The sequence below is a fragment of the Ascaphus truei genome, chromosome 14 (genome assembly GCF_040206685.1).
Source record: "Ascaphus truei isolate aAscTru1 chromosome 14, aAscTru1.hap1, whole genome shotgun sequence".
NCBI lineage: Eukaryota > Metazoa > Chordata > Amphibia > Anura > Ascaphidae > Ascaphus > Ascaphus truei.
In genome coordinates, this window is record NC_134496.1 from 6102290 (window position 1) to 6118604 (window position 16315).

Here is a 16315-nt window from a genome sequence, read left to right on the forward strand (position 1 = left end):
CGGTGCAGGGAGTGTTTTGTGTCGGTGCAGGGAGTGTTTGGTGACGGTGCAGGGAGCGTTTGGTGACGGTGCAGGGAGCGTTTGGTGTGAGTGCAGGGAGCGTCTGGTGACGGTGCAGGGAGTGTTTGGTGACGGTGCAGAGAGCGTCTGGTGACGGTGCAGGGTGTATTTGGTGACGGTGCAGGGAGCAATGCTGCCCCCCCAGCTTGTCCCACCCTCCCCCTCACCCCCCCTCCCCGTCCACCTCGTCCTTGGTCCACCTCGTCCCCCCCTCCCATTCCACCTCGCCCCCTCCTCCCCCCTCCCCACCCCCCGTGGTTATAATAAGGAAGTCCCCGTGTTTCTGTTTCCTTTTCATCTCTGCGTTTAAAACAGGAAACTGAATGTAACAGAGACGCTGAACACGGGAGCTCGGGGAGAGAGCCTGGGCTGCTGAGCAAGTGCACCGGCGGAGACCTGTGCCGAGCGTGAGGAGGGGCTGCGCGGGGACCGGGTCCTCTGCAAACTGCACCGTACGGACACGTCCTGAGATGTCGTTCTGCTGGTACCACGGGAACATCACACGCTCCCGGGCTGAGGACCTGCTGTCGCAGATTGGAAAGGATGGGAGTTATCTCGTTCGGGACAGCGAATCGGTTTGCGGAGCATATGCCCTGTGTGTGCTGTAAGTAACACGTTTGTACACCCCTCATGGTCCGGATGTAGTCCAAGGACACTAATGTTGGTCCGCTAAAAGGTATCACAACCTGCATCAAATCTCATGTCAGGTTGAACTTGTATAGAGTAACATGAAAGGATATGCTGAGATGAGTAATGTCTAGGCCAGGTTGTCTATAAGAACTGGTTCCTGTGTATACTAACCTGTGCAAATAGAAATAGATTGTAGGCATGGGGTCGCCAGGAGGCTTCTCCAAAAATAATGGGCACAATGGTGAAAGGTGCGACGTGCTCGAGACACACACACACTTCTCTCACCTGTCCATGCTGTTTCCTCCTCTCCCCAGGCTCCTGACACCTCCTCCTGATTGGCTGCATTACGCAGCAGCAGCCAATCAGTATGGAGGAAGCTGCCCAGTCCCCTAGCAGCAGCCCTGCTCTCTCCCTGCTCCGGGAAATCCCACAGCCCCCCAAGCCGATCAGGTCACTATGTCCAGAGAGGTAATACCGGTATAAACACACGCCCAGAGAGGTAATACTGGTATACACATACATGTCCAGAGAGGTAATACCGGTATACACATACATGTTCTGAGAGGTAATACCGGTATACACATACATGTTCAGAGAGGTAATACCGGTATACACATACATGTCCAGAGAGGTAATACCGGTATACACATACATGTTCAGAGAGGTAATACCGGTATACACATACATGTCCAGAGAGGTAATACCGGTATACACATACATGTCCAGAGAGGTAATACCGGTATACACATACACGCCTAGAGAGGTAATACCGGTATACACATACACACCCAGAGAGGTAATACCGGTATACACATACATGCCCAGAGAGGTAATACCGGTATCCACATACACGCCCAGAGAGGTAATACCGGTATACACATACACGCCCAGAGAGGTAATACCGGTATACACATACACGCCCAGAGAGGTAATACCGGTATACACATACACACCCAGAGAGGTAATACCGGTATACACATACACGTCCAGAGAGGTAATACCGGTGTACACATACACGCCCAGAGAGGTAATACCGGTATACACATACACGCCCAGAGAGGTAATACCGGGATACACATACACGCCCAGAGAGGTAATACCGGTATACACATACACGCCCAGAGAGGTAATACCGGTATACACATACACGCCCAGAGAGGTAATACCGGTATACACATACACACCCAGAGAGGTAATACCGGTATGCACATACACACCCAGAGAGGTAATACCGGTATACACATACATGCCCAGAGAGGTAATACCGGTATACACATACACGCCCAGAGAGGTAATACCGGTATACACATACACGCCCAGAGAGGTAATACCGGTATACACATACACGCCCAGAGAGGTAATACCGGTATACACATACACACCCAGAGAGGTAATACCGGTATGCACATACACACCCAGAGAGGTAATACGTGTATACACATACACGCCCAGAGAGGTAATACCGGTATACACATACACGCCCAGAGAGGTAATACCGGTATACACATACACGCCCAGAGAGGTAATACCGGTATACACATACATGTCCAGAGAGGTAATACCGGTATACACATACATGTCCAGAGAGGTAATACCGGTATACACATACACACCCAGAGACGTAATACCGGTATACACATACACGCCCAGAGAGGTAATACTTGTATACACATACACTCCCAGAAAGGTAATACCGGTATACACATACACGCCCAGAGAGGTAATACCGGTATACACATACACGCCCAGAGAGGTAATACCGGTATATACATACATGCACAGAGAGGTAATACCGGTATACGCATACACGCCCAGAGAGGTAATATCGGTATACACATACATACCCAGAGAGGTAATACCGGTATATACATACACGCCCAGAGAGGTAATATCGGTATACACATACACGCCCAGAGAGGTAATACCGGTATACACATACACGCCCAGAGAGATAATACCGGTATACACATACACGCCCAGAGAGGTAATACCGGTATACTCATACACACCCAGAGAGGTAATACCGGTATACACATACACGCCCAGAGAGGTAATACCGGTATACACATACACGCCCAGAGAGGTAATACCGGTATATACATACACGCACAGAGAGGTAATACCGGTATACACATACACGCCCAGAGAGGTAATACCGGTATACGCATACACGCCCAGAGAGGTAATACCGGTATATACATACACGCCCAGAGAGGTAATACCGGTATACGCATACACGCCCAGAGAGGTAATACCGGTATACACATACACGCCCAGAGAGGTAATACCGGTATATACATACACGCCCAGAGAGGTAATACCGGTATACGCATACACGCCCAGAGAGGTAATACCGGTATACACATACACGCCCAGAGAGGTAATACCGGTATATACATACACGCCCAGAGAGGTAATACCGGTATACACATACACGCCCAGAGAGGTAATACCGGTATACACATACACGCCCAGAGAGGTAATACCGGTATATACATACACGCCCAGAGAGGTAATACCGGTATACGCATACACGCCCAGAGAGGTAATACCGGTATACACATACACGCCCAGAGAGGTAATACCGGTATATACATACACGCACAGAGAGGTAATACCGGTATACACATACACGCCCAGAGAGGTAATACCGGTATACACATACACGCCCAGAGAGGTAATACCGGTATATACATACACGCCCAGAGAGGTAATACCGGTATACGCATACACGCCCAGAGAGGTAATATCGGTATACACATACATACCCAGAGAGGTAATACCGGTATATACATACACGCCCAGAGAGGTAATACCGGTATACACATACACATACACGCCCAGAGAGGTAATACCGGTATACACATACACACCCAGAGAGGTAATACCGGTATACACATACACGCCCAGAGAGGTAATACCGGTATACACATACACGCCCAGAGAGGTAATACGGGTATACACATACACGCCCAGAGAGGTAATACTTGTATACACATACACTCCCAGAGAGGTAATACCGGTATACACATACACGCCTAGAGAGGTAATACCGGTATACACATACACGCCCAGAAAGGTAATACCGGTATACACATACACGCCCAGAGAGGTAATACCGGTATACACATACACGCCCAGAGAGGTAATACCGGTATACACATACACGCCTAGAGAGGTAATACCGGTATACACATACACGCCCAGAGAGGTAATACCGGTATACATATACATGTCCAGTATTACCTCTCATTTTTTACTGGACAGAGCGTCCAAATACAGGACAGTCCGGTTCAATACTGGATACCTGGCACCCTATGTAGGCATCAACTAAAACAGCTGATATTAAGGTACGAGGCCCTGTCAAAGCAGTACAATGAGTGCCCAGTGCCTGACATTATCGTTCCCAGGAAATCATTGCTTAACCTGTAATACGTGTTATTATTAGTAGTGGCATTGCTCCAGAAATTGAGTAGAATCATTGTAGGTAACGATACCTTGTAATTAAGGAGAACTGAACTCTCAAAGCCTCACAGATCCCTCCTTCAAGGTCCCAGTCGCAGGCTTCAGAAAAAAACCCCTGGGGGATTTGGGAAGCCCTGTACGCTATCATTTCACAGGTGAAGAACTGGCGCGTTCAAATATTTCACAACCTACATCCAGTCTATACATTCTCTTAGAAGACTTGTACACGCGGGAGGGCAGCGTCTCTTCAGTAGGACCGCTCTCCCCCGGGTATATCTCTAAGACGTTTCGCAGGGATTGCACGTTCAATGTATCAGCTGTACGCGTGGCAGCCTGAGTGACATTATATTTCTGCTATTCGCAGGTACCAAAGCTGTGTTTACACGTACAGGATTCTACAGAACGCGGAGCAACATCTGTCAGTGCAGGTCAGAGATAACCTTATCCACCCGCCGGGCACAAAGGGGACATGTTTACTGTCATAAAACACCTTCTGCTGACACAATACAGCCCACTCAAGTCAAGGGTTAGGGGCAGCGCCAGAGGGTGATGGCAGAAGACTGTTCACTAAATATGAGCCGTTACATCTGAAGAATCTTTATGCTTCGGGGATAATTCTCTGACCCGTAGCCGTGCCGGTGGGAATGTACCCCTAGCCGTGCCGGTGGGAATGTACCCCTAGATGTGCCGGTGGGAATGTACCCCTAGCCGTGCCGGTGGGAATGTACCCCTAGCCGTGCCAGTGGGAATGCACCCCTAGCCGTGCCGGTGGGAATGTACCCCTAGCCGTGCCGGTGGGAATGTACCCCTAGCCGTGCCGGTGGGAATGCACCCCTAGCCGTGCCGGTGGGAATGCACCCCTAGCCGTGCCGGTGGGAATGTACCCCTAGCCGTGCCGGTGGGAATGCATCCCTAGCCGTGCCGATGGGAATGTACCCCTAGCCCTGCAGGTGGGAATGCATCCCTAGCCGTGCCGGTGGCAATGCACCCCTAGCCGTGCCGGTGGGAATGCACCCCTAGTCGTGCCGGTGGGAATGTACCCCTAGCCGTGCCGGTGGGAATGTACCCCTAGCCGTGTCGGTGGGAATGTACCCCTAGCCGTGCCGGTGGGAATGCACCCCTAGCCGTGCCGGTGGGAATGCACCCCTAGCCGTGCCGGTGGGAATGTACCCCTAGCCGTGCCGGTGGGAATGTACCCCTAGCCGTGCCGGTGGGAATGTACCCCAAGCCGTGCCGGTGGGAATGTACCCCTAGCCGTGCCGGTGGGAATGTACCCCTAGCCGTGCCGGTGGGAATGTACCCCTAGCCGTGCCGGTGGGAATGTACCCCTAGCCGTGTCAGTGGGAATGCACCCCTAGCCGTGCCTGTGGGAATGCACCCCTAGCCGTGCCGGTGGGAATGTACCCCTAGCCGTGCCGGTGGGAATGTACCCCTAGCCGTGCCGGTGGGAATGTACCCCAAGCCGTGCCGGTGGGAATGTACCCCTAGCCGTGCCAGTGGGAATGTACCCCTAGCCGTGCCGGTGGGAATGTACCCCTAGCCGTGCCGGTGGGAATGTACCCCTAGCCGTGCCGGTGGGAATGCACCCCTAGCCGTGCAGGTGGGAATGTACCCCTAGCCGTGCCGGTGGGAATGTACCCCTAGCCGTGCCGCTGGGAATGTACCCCTAGCCGTGCCGGTTGGAATGTACCCCTAGCCGTGCCGGTGGGAATGTACCCCTAGCCGTGCCGGTGGGAATGTACCCCTAGCCGTGCCGGTGGGAATGTACCCCTAGCCGTGCCGGTAGGAATGCACCCCTAGCCGTGCAGGTGGGAATGTACCCCTAGCCGTGCCGGTGGGAATGTACCCCTAGCCGTGCCGGTGGGAATGCACCCCTAGCTGTGCTGGTGGGAATGTACCCCTAGCTGTGCCGGTGGGAATGTACCCCTAGCCGTGCCGGTGGGAATGTACCCCTAGCCGTGCAGGTGGGAATGTACCCCTAGCCGTGCCGGTGGGAATGCACCCCTAGCCGTGCCGGTGGGAATGTACCCCTAGCCGTGCCGGTGGGAATGTACCCCTAGCCGTGCCGGTGGGAATGTACCCCTAGCCGTGCCGCTGGGAATGTACCCCTAGCCGTGCCGGTTGGAATGTACCCCTAGCCGTGCCGGTGGGAATGTACCCCTAGCCGTGCCGGTGGGAATGTACCCCTAGCCGTGCCGGTGGGAATGTACCCCTAGCCGTGCCGGTAGGAATGCACCCCTAGCCGTGCAGGTGGGAATGTACCCCTAGCCGTGCCGGTGGGAATGTACCCCTAGCCGTGCCGGTGGGAATGCACCCCTAGCCGTGCCGGTGGGAATGTACCCCTAGCCGTGCCGGTGGGAATGTACCCCTAGCCGTGCCGGTGGGAATGTACCCCTAGCCGTGCAGGTGAGAATGTACCCCTAGCCGTGCCGGTGGGAATGCACCCCTAGCCGTGCCGGTGGGAATGCACCCCTAGCCGTGCCGGTGGGAATGTACCCTAGCCGTGCAGGTGGGAATGTACCCCTAGCCGTGCCGGTGGGAATGCACCCCTAGCCGTGCCGGTGGGAATGCACCCCTAGCCGTGCCGGTGGGAATGTACCCCTAGCCGTGCCGGTGGGAATGTACCCCTAGCCGTGCCGGTGGGAATGTACCCCTAGCCGTGCCGCTGGGAATGTACCCCTAGCCGTGCCGGTTGGAATGTACCCCTAGCCGTGCCGGTGGGAATGTACCCCTAGCCGTGCCGGTGGGAATGTACCCCTAGCCGTGCCGGTGGGAATGTACCCCTAGCCGTGCCGGTAGGAATGCACCCCTAGCCGTGCAGGTGGGAATGTACCCCTAGCCGTGCCGGTGGGAATGTACCCCTAGCCGTGCCGGTGGGAATGCACCCCTAGCCGTGCCGGTGGGAATGTACCCCTAGCCGTGCAGGTGGGAATGTACCCCTAGCCGTGCCGGTGGGAATGCACCCCTAGCCGTGCCGGTGGGAATGTACCCCTAGCCGTGCCGGTGGGAATGTACCCCTAGCCGTGCAGGTGGGAATGTACCCCTAGCCGTGCAGGTGGGAATGTACCCCTAGCCGTGCCGGTGGGAATGCACCCCTAGCCGTGCCGGTGGGAATGCACCCCTAGCCGTGCCGGTGGGAATGTACCCCTAGCCGTGCCGGTGGGAATGTCTGCCTGCCGCTGGCACTATTGTTACAATTCCTACTCCTTAAGTAAATCCCATAATACATTTGCATTTTAAGATACAATCCTGCGACAAGTTCTTACAGTGTCACAGCTGGCAGTCGCTGTGTCACTTGGAGGTTATAGTGAACACATGCTAAAAATTAATCTCACTGCATCAATACAAAGAACACGAAACACTACAAACAGTACTGGGGACCTCGTTACTGTAAGTCCGGTCCTCACATCGGTCTGTATTTGGAAATTGATGCAGACACAGCTCATATTAGATCTGACACACAACAAACAGACTCACACACACAGCCGCACACCCACCCACACAGCCACACACACAGCCGCACACCCACCAACACACCCACCCACAGAGCCACACACCCACACACACAGCCACACACCCACCCACACAGCCACACACCCACCAACACACCCACCCACAGAGCCACACACCCACACACACAGCCACACACCCACCCACACAGCCACACACACAGCCACACACCCACACACCCAGCCACACACACAGCCGCACACCCACCAACACACCCACCCACAGAGCCACACACACAGCCACACACCCACCCACACAGCCACACACCCAACACACCCACCCACAGAGCCACACACCCACACACACAGCCACACACCCACCCACACACCCTCTTCCCTCTAGCTTTCTTGGCTCTTTCTCTCTCTCCCCTCTACCCCTCTGTCTTTCTCTCTGTCTCTGTCTCTGTCTCTGTCTCTCTCTCTCTCTCTCTCTCTCTCTCTCTCTCTCTCACTCACTCACTCTCATCACTCTCTCTCTCTACGTCTGTGTCTCTCCCTTCCCCCCTCTTTCTCTCTCTTTCTCCCTCCCCCTCTCTCTGCCTTCCCCCTTGTCTCCTTTCTGTTTCCCTTCTCTTAATTCTCCCCTCTCTTCCTTCTCCACCCTCTCTCCCTCCCCTCTCTTCCCCTATCTACCCCTCTCTCTCCACCCCCTTTCTCCCCCTCCTCCCTTCCCCCTCCCCCTTCCCCACTCTCCTTTTCCCTTCCTTCTCCCCTCTCTTCCTTCCCCCTCTCTCTCTTCCACCCTCTCTCCCCCTCCCCTCCCCTCTTCACTCTCTCCTTTCGCCATCTCCCTCCCTTCCCCTGTCTCTCTTCCACCCTCTCTTTCTCCCCCTCCCCCTCTCTCCCACCCTCCATTCCTCCCCCTCTCACTCCCTCTCCCCTCCATCCCGCCCTTCCCCTCCCTCCCCCATCTCCCGCCCCCTCTCTCCCCTTCCCTTCCTTCCCTCTCCCTTCCCCCTCTCTTCCACCCTCTCTTCCTCCCCCTCCCCTTTTCCCTTCCTTCCCCCTCTCCCTTCTCCGCTCTCCCTTGCCCCATCTCTCTCCCTTCCCCCCTATCTCTCTCTTCCCTCTCTGTCTCCCTCCCTTCCCCTGTCTCTCTTCCACCCTCTCTTCCTCCCCCTCTCTCTCTTCCTCCCCCTTCCCTCTCTCTTCCTCCCCGCCTCTCTTCTAGCCTCTCTCCATTCCCCCCTCTGCATTACCCGATCTCCCTCCTCCCCTCTCTCGCTCCCTCCCCCTTCTCCCCTTTCCCCCTCTTCTGCCTCCCTCTCCCCTTCTCTTCCTTCCCCTGTCTCCCTCCCCCTCTCTCTCCCTTCCCCCTCTCTCTCCCTTCCCCCTCTCTCTCCCTTCCCCCTCTCTCTCCATCTCCCCTCTCTCTCCATCTCCCCTCTCTCTCCATCTCCCCTCTCTCTCCATCCCCACTCTCCCCCTTTCTCCCCCTTCTCTTTCGTTCCCTCCTCTCCCCCTTCCCCCCTCTCTCCCTTCCCCCTCTCTCTCCCTCCCCCCTCTCTCTCATAAATACATACATGGCAACTGTCACTTGCTGTTCTCGTTCCTCATTTCCAAAACCACAGTGGCGTTGCATGTTAAAATTAGACATACACAAAGTAGAACTGTGGGGGGGGGGGGGGGGGAGGAAGGGGCGGGGGGAAGGGGGATTAGGGGGGGGGGTGAAACCCACCTTTTAGCAGCAGAATGCATATTGCTGTCTCCGGGTAGAATGGCAGCCTGATCGGCCTATGTATGTTTTAGGAGCACAAGAGTCCAATCTGCATCTTATCATTCCCCCCTTCTCTTGTCAGTATGCTCCTCTCTCACCTTACCATTATAGACAGGGCACTAATACAGAGGCGGCCAACTCCAGTCCTCAAGGGCCACCAACTGTCAGATTTTAAGGATGTCCCTGCTTCAGCACAGGTGGCTCACTGATTCAGCTGAAGCAGGGATATCCTGAAAACCTGACATGCTGGTGGCCCTTGAGGACTGGAGTTGCCCACGGCAGCTCTAGGCTCACGTGACTTCTATTGTCAGGTGGCTCAAACGTGCCAATTTGGCGCAATGTATGAGTCAATGGCGCAGTCATGGGGCGAAGACGAGAGAAATCCCGTAGCAATCAGTGGGATTTCCCCCGCAATGCTGCCGCCGGCACCCCTCGCCGTGCTGCAGACGGGCAGTATAAAGGCTTTATGCGCCCCCCTCCTTTGTGACGCTAAACCAAATAATGGAGACCACACAATGTTGGAAGAAAAGGTCACAGCTTTATTTTAACATCCGCTGTTAAAATCCTACCAGCTGCCCGCCAGCCAAGTATGCTCCATGCAAAATGGGGGGTAGGGGGAGATCCTTGCCCAGACAGCCAGCAATCGGCCCGCTCCCTCCCCCCGCCCGTATCATGTGCATGGGGGGGGGGAGATCCCTGCCGACAGCCAGCCATTGGCCCACTCCCTCCCCCCGCCCGTATCATGTGCATGGGAGGGAGATCCCTGCCGACAGCCAGCAATTGGCCCGCTCCCTCCCTCCGCCCAAAAGCACTGTAAAATGGGAGGGGGAGATCCTCATTCAGCCGATGTTGGGCTGCTTCCCTCCCCCTCCCGCCCCTAGGGTCAGCTTAGGCCCAGCCCTAAAGCTGGCGCCCAGCCTTTTACCAGCGTTGATTGGGCATAGGCCGGCCCGGCCCTACAGCCGGCGCCTCCAGCCTGCCGCGCTGTTCTAGGGGCTCCAGCTGAGGGACAGACCCTAAAGTCCTCGCCCTTTCTCCGTCTCGTGAGCTTGGCTGGCGCGGCAGCTCCGCCACCCGGAGGCCCCTCTGCCGGGCACTGGCTACCCTGGGGCCGACACGCCCACCCAAAGCTGCGACCTCTGATCTTAATTCTTCCCGCAAAAAACCCTTGATGTTACTTAAGAACACCTCCAACCCCTTTGGTGATAGATGCACACAGTCCCTTCTGTGCCAGCTGCACTCCTTGGTGTCAGTCCCTCTGCGCTTTAAGAGTTTTACCGCCGCTAGAGGATGAATTTTGCCCATGGCCTTATTTACCTTCCTCCTAGCTTTCTCTTTCCGTGGCCATTTTAAAATTTGCTTTGGACTAATTACAGACCAAATGATTAAAACCTCACTCCACAGCGCCTTCAAGCGGGCGCGTTCCTGCTGTAACCGATAAATCAACTCTAGTGTTTTGGTGTTGGCTGGATCATTCCCCACGAGGTGTAGCAAACTAACATCCGGTTTCACCTGAAATTCTGCTCACTCCTTGTCCAGAGCCTGTTACAGATCAACCAAGCACCTTCCTCTCTTCCCAAGCCAACGCCAATTCACCCTCTCCCGTACACCACAGCTGCTGGCCGCACCGCTGATCCTTCGCCCATACGTGCGCCCACTGAACGAAAGGAATGTCCCATGATCCACACTTCCAGGGTCTTTTGTGCAGCTGTCTACTGAGAGGGAAAAACATGTTAATCTTCTTGGCTCCGCACGTTGCTGTGCCCTTAGGCCCTGATGTAACCCCCTATAGGCACTGGGTTTCCACCTCCCCGGTTTCCACATTTGGTCCGGCATACAGCCGTTCTCAGCTACCGCTGTTGCGGCACCAATTCTAAAGCAATGGGTAACAAATACACTGGGATCCATCCCCCTTAGCAGCAAGGCACCGCCTAAAAACGCTTTGAAATTGGTACCTTGTGAGTGGTGTTGCGTCCTGATGGATGATGAAATTGCTCCCAACCTTGGGCCTGTGCCTTACGTACCCCTTACTCAACGCCACTGGGTAAACTTCCGTTATCCTCTATAGTGAGGTGGACCCACGCTCCCCTTCCCGCTTGGTCGGTTTTAGACCTGCGAATCTTGCATACCACTGACGTAGCATTGAGAATCATGCTCGCGAAAAACAAGCCCGAACCCTGGATTGTTTAAGATGCCGCCAATAGCTCGCCAACCCTGGAGGCACCAAGAAAGCCACGGCAAATACTACTCTGAACAGTTCCCTTTTCCGCTGTACTGAAAAATTGCTCTTTTGCTACCATCATCAATACCTTGAAAAAGAATGCTGTGACGTTCGAAACGCGTTGTATGGGTCTTTTGTCACATTAAAGTGCCCTTTTATTTATTTATTTTTGAATCTGGGTCCTTCCTGCTCCGTTTTTGCTAGTGCGCTTTTGTTCTCCATTTTCCTGTTATACTGCATATCTGTAGCTGCACAGCCTGCCTACCGCTCCTAGGATGTGAGTATTGCTTATGTTCAGGGGAACCTGCCAATGAGACTGAGGGTGAGTGGGCTTGTACCATCTACCACCTGTCTTCAGGAGGATAGTACCCATACTATTGCATATTAAGTACTATATCATTTTATATACCTTGGCTTAGTGGTTTGGCTCACTTTTTTCATTATACCTGCATAGAGGGCTTTAGCCTATTTTTCTATCATCAATACCTGAAGCCTGTCTGGCGTTATCGGCTCCTTACTGTCAGTTCACTTGGCTTCACCCCTATCCCAGCCTATTCTTAGGGTTCTCCTAACTATGAAATCCTTAGTTATGTCCTTGCAGATGTGCCATTTCAAAAAACCACAGTCCTGCCATCATGGCCCCAACCCTGGTCTGCGTCGCCCCAGCTGCCTTCTGGGCCTGTAGGAAGCTAATGATCCGCGCGCTGCTACCACGCTTACCCTCGACTCTGTCCTTTTGCTTGAATACTAGCCATGTGTGCCAAGCTGGAGGTAGGTTCTCCAAGTGCGTGGGGCTAGTGACTTCTGGATCAGGTCCATAAGTCCGCTACCCATCTGCCCAAGGTGACGTGGGCATGTATTAGTGTAACCTTCCTAGCACCCTAGCATTCCTGAATATGGCCCTCAGTGTATGGGCAGTGAGTGAAACGGTCCAGCCATGCGTCCCAGGCATACCTCCTTGGTCATTTTCTCCCGTATGACATGGCGGTATATAGAGGCGAATTTAAGATTGCGACTTGCGAGTGTGGTTACCAAATTCTAACATATTCTTACCACGATGTTCCCCAAATGTTTTATATGTGTCGCATCTAAGGTCTATGTATTTAAGGACGCTCAGACCCTCTTCTGGGTGCTTCTCCAGCAGCAGCTGGCTAACACAGGTAACCTCTTAGCCAGTTGTCCATGGTTTTATACTTACTAGCTCTCTCCTCACCTGTAGCCTTTGCTTTTTCCCTGGCCTGAAACCCCTCAGCAAAAGGTTGTGTACGTCCGTGAACTTTCCCTTTGATTATCTCACTTTGGGTATAGATAGACGAATCCGTCTAGCTACTTCCAGAGCAAGCAGGTAAATAGTGGCTGAACCAGCCTGGGTGGTGAAGGATTGATACTGGTCCCCCGCGCCCCCTGCTTGGCGTCGCACCCCAGACCGGGTGTCTGGCTTCCCTCCTCGGAATCCGTAGAATTGATCAGCAGTACTGCCGCTCCTATCTAGATCAAACTCACCAGTGAAGAATGAACAAATAATTTATTAAATTACCTAAACGGATACACCAACAAACAGAAAAGAGAACCTCCTCCCACGCGTTTCATTGAAATGGTCTTTCTCAAGGCGTGTAAACCGACTGGAGAGACGTCCTAGCGCCGCATAAGTGTCCTTCCCTTTACATTAAAGTGTAAGCTCTTCGGGGCAGGGACTCTTCCTTAATGTTACTTTAATGCCTAAAGCACTTATTCCCATGATCTGTTATTTATATGATCTGTTATTTATTTGGTTACCACGTGTATTACTACTGTGAAGCGCTATGTACCTTAATGGCGCTATATAAATAAAGACATACAATACAATACAATTTCTGGCACTTACGCCGTCGTCCTTAATTTTTGGGGCCTTGCTCTCCCGCGCTGCCCCCTGCTTTGTACCGCTTGGCCTAGCCTTAAGTGTAAAATATACTGGACACCTAACAAGCTCCTATTGAACCCCCAAAATAACCACAACATATATATAAGCATATGAGTGTCAGAAGGAGTGCTACTGAGCATGGCAATATATATTTAAAACCAGAGACAGAACATAAAACACAGACAATGCTCAGTTTTAGCGCATCCAGTGAGACTCATACACGGTACAGTGCCTAAATATATATGTATAAATATCTATTAAGTAAAATGGTCTTTTAGTTTGACATTTTTGGCCAAAATTGTTCTAAGCCCCTGAGCCAACGGCACGGCAGACCACATGTTCAGGGGTCCTAACGCTAATATAAATTCTTAATAATGATTTATAGTAAATCTGTCAATATTAGTTGCAAAGTTCTAAGTCTGATTGAAGCCTTTATTAACCTGTACATTACCAGGAAAAGCACTCTGTATTAGAGTTGTCACAGCCAAACTGCAAGCAGGCAAGTTCCCCTGAGTGACTTAATAGATACCTAGCCTTAAGTGACCGGTTAATCACCGCTGTCTCTTTAGGAATTTATACATACCCGGCTTCGTGAAATTGCGCTGCGCTCTCAGACGCTGAAATGTCGCTGTCACTATCTGAGTCGCTATTACCCGTACTAGACTAGGATTATTTCCTTACCTGGAATCTCGTTGCTCGGGTTAGTACCCTGCGCTGACCTGGCCTGAAGCGCGGCGACTGGCCTCGGCGTCTGTCCCCCTCCTCGCCATGCATCGGTGAAGGTGAGTAGGGGTCCTGGTCCACATTCCATGCGTGTAATGACCAGTCATTGGCCGTCGCTTCCTGCGAAAACTGAGAGGACCCCATGCAGGATCCCGGGGCTGGGTCGCCTTAAATCCTCTCCCCCCACCCCCGCCGGTGACAGAGCAGAACGCCCGTCTCTGCGCTGCAGTTAATCTGCCCGACACAGCGTGGCCCATGGGTGGGAGGGGCAGGGGCCCCACGGTGGCTGGGGCGGTTATACACCAGACCGCCCGCGCCCCTGCCAGCTGGAGGTAAGTAGGTGGGATGGTTGGGAATGGCGTGTGGCGGTATGTAGTATGTTGGTGTTTCACGGTAGTAACCCCGCTTACAGTCTGTCCTGTACTGTGAGGGGTAAGGGTGTAACCCCGCTCACAGTCTGTCCTGTACTGTGAGGGGTAAGGTTGAGGTCGCCCTGAGGGGTGAACTTGAGGTCGCCCTGCAGTACCGCTAGGGGCCTCATGGTGGCGCTGCTGCAGAGGAGGGCCAAGGTAACAGCCTGCCTCTGCAGACCTGCCTGTGACCTCCTGTCTCTTTAATAAACATGGGGAGGGAAACCCCCCCCCCCCCCTCCCCTGCTCACAGAAGCCCGGGAAGGGAGGGTGGAGCAAGGGGAAAGGTCAGCCTGCAGCCCGCGCGGGAGAACAGCGCCCCTCCCTCCCCTGCTGCAGCACATTGGAGGGAGGTGAGTCATGGTGCCGAGGAGCCAGCATCACCGCACGCAGGTCGGAGGGGGTGAGTGGGATGGGGGCGCGGGACGGAGCCAGATGGTCCCTGTGGTGGGGGTGTGAGGAGGTGGTATGGGGGGAGCCGGCGCGTGGCCACCCCCAGCAGAGGGGTAAGCGGCCTGTTGCAGTGGGAGCCGACAGGCGCGCTCCCCGGCCGGCGCCCTGCGGTCGGGAGAGATGGTAGGGGGGGACCTGGGCATCGGGCGCCCTGCTCGGCGCGCGGCCGTCACCTGCAGAGTGGTGAGCGGGCTGGCGGCGCTGGGGCTGGCGGCGGCAGCACAGGAGCGACCCCCGCCCCCCTCCCTGCTGGGACTGCGCTTGGGCAGAGGGAGTAGGGCGCGGGGTGGCGGGGCCTCGCCGAAGCGCGAACCGGGAGGGGGGACAAGGCCTGGGAGCAGGGGAAGGAGGGGTGCGGGAATAGAGGCCGGGAGGCGCCGTGGCCCGGCGGGGGTATCAGTAGTGAGGCGGAGGGACCTTGCAGGGGAAAAAGCCGAGAGGTGGCGGGGCACAGACTGGGGGGCGGATAGAGGGGCATAAGGCTGGAGGGGGCCCCAGGGTGGGCGCGGGAGCGTGGTGGGCTGCAAGCAGGCGCCTGCACTTGCCAGGGGAGCTGGGAGGGCTGTGGGATGGGGAATGGGGATCCCTACCTGCACCTCAGCGCTGGGATCTGCGCGGGGCAGGAACACTTACCGGCTCCTCCGGTGCAGCAGCATCAGCGGGCTCCTCAAGCTCATGGGTGAGGCTGGCAGGACTCGGGGTCTTCATACAGCGGGGGGCTGCTGTAGTCACTGCGGCCTTCCCTCGCGGTCTTGAAATGGCAGCTCAGCAGCAGCCAGCATTCCTGCAAGGTAAGGGGGAAATTCCGTTAGCTCTGTCTCTCTCCCCTGGGGCCCCACTCTTTATACCCTCTCCCTCCTCCCCCTGCATGGGAGGGGACAAGCAGCCTTCCCACTCCGTGTGGGAAGGGGGAGGGGGGTTAGCCGACCCCCCCCCTACCAGCTCTCGCCAATCAGGACGTTGCAGCCCTTAAGGAGCCTACGACCCCATGCTGGGGCCTCTGCCTCTTCAATCGCAGTCTGTGTATGTCAGCGCCCCGCCTGTCTGCAGTGCGGGAGCGCTGACGGAGGGAGCGGGGCCTTAGCCTTAGACAGGTGGAAGGACAGAGCACGATGGCCTTGCTGAAATAAAGCTACCATTTTAGTCGCTACATCACACATCCTGGATCATGAAGAAGAGGAATGAAACTGGTCTGTCATCCATGATGCAATATGAAAGTAGAAGGAG

The 16315-nt window shown here is 54.8% G+C and overlaps 1 protein-coding gene across 2 annotated transcripts in view; it reads left to right on the forward strand.

Moving 5' to 3' along the window:
- The first annotated feature begins 357 nt into the window (after window positions 1-357).
- The window catches only part of INPP5D (inositol polyphosphate-5-phosphatase D), a 144962-nt gene continuing 129004 nt past the window's right edge, over window positions 358-16315 (forward strand). For both annotated transcript variants that reach the window (XM_075569607.1, XM_075569608.1), the window contains exons 1-2: window positions 358-664; window positions 4520-4583. In XM_075569607.1, the coding sequence (XP_075425722.1) occupies window positions 531-664; window positions 4520-4583 (198 nt within the window). In that variant the 5' untranslated portion in view covers window positions 358-530. The remainder of the gene's footprint in view (window positions 665-4519; window positions 4584-16315) is intronic.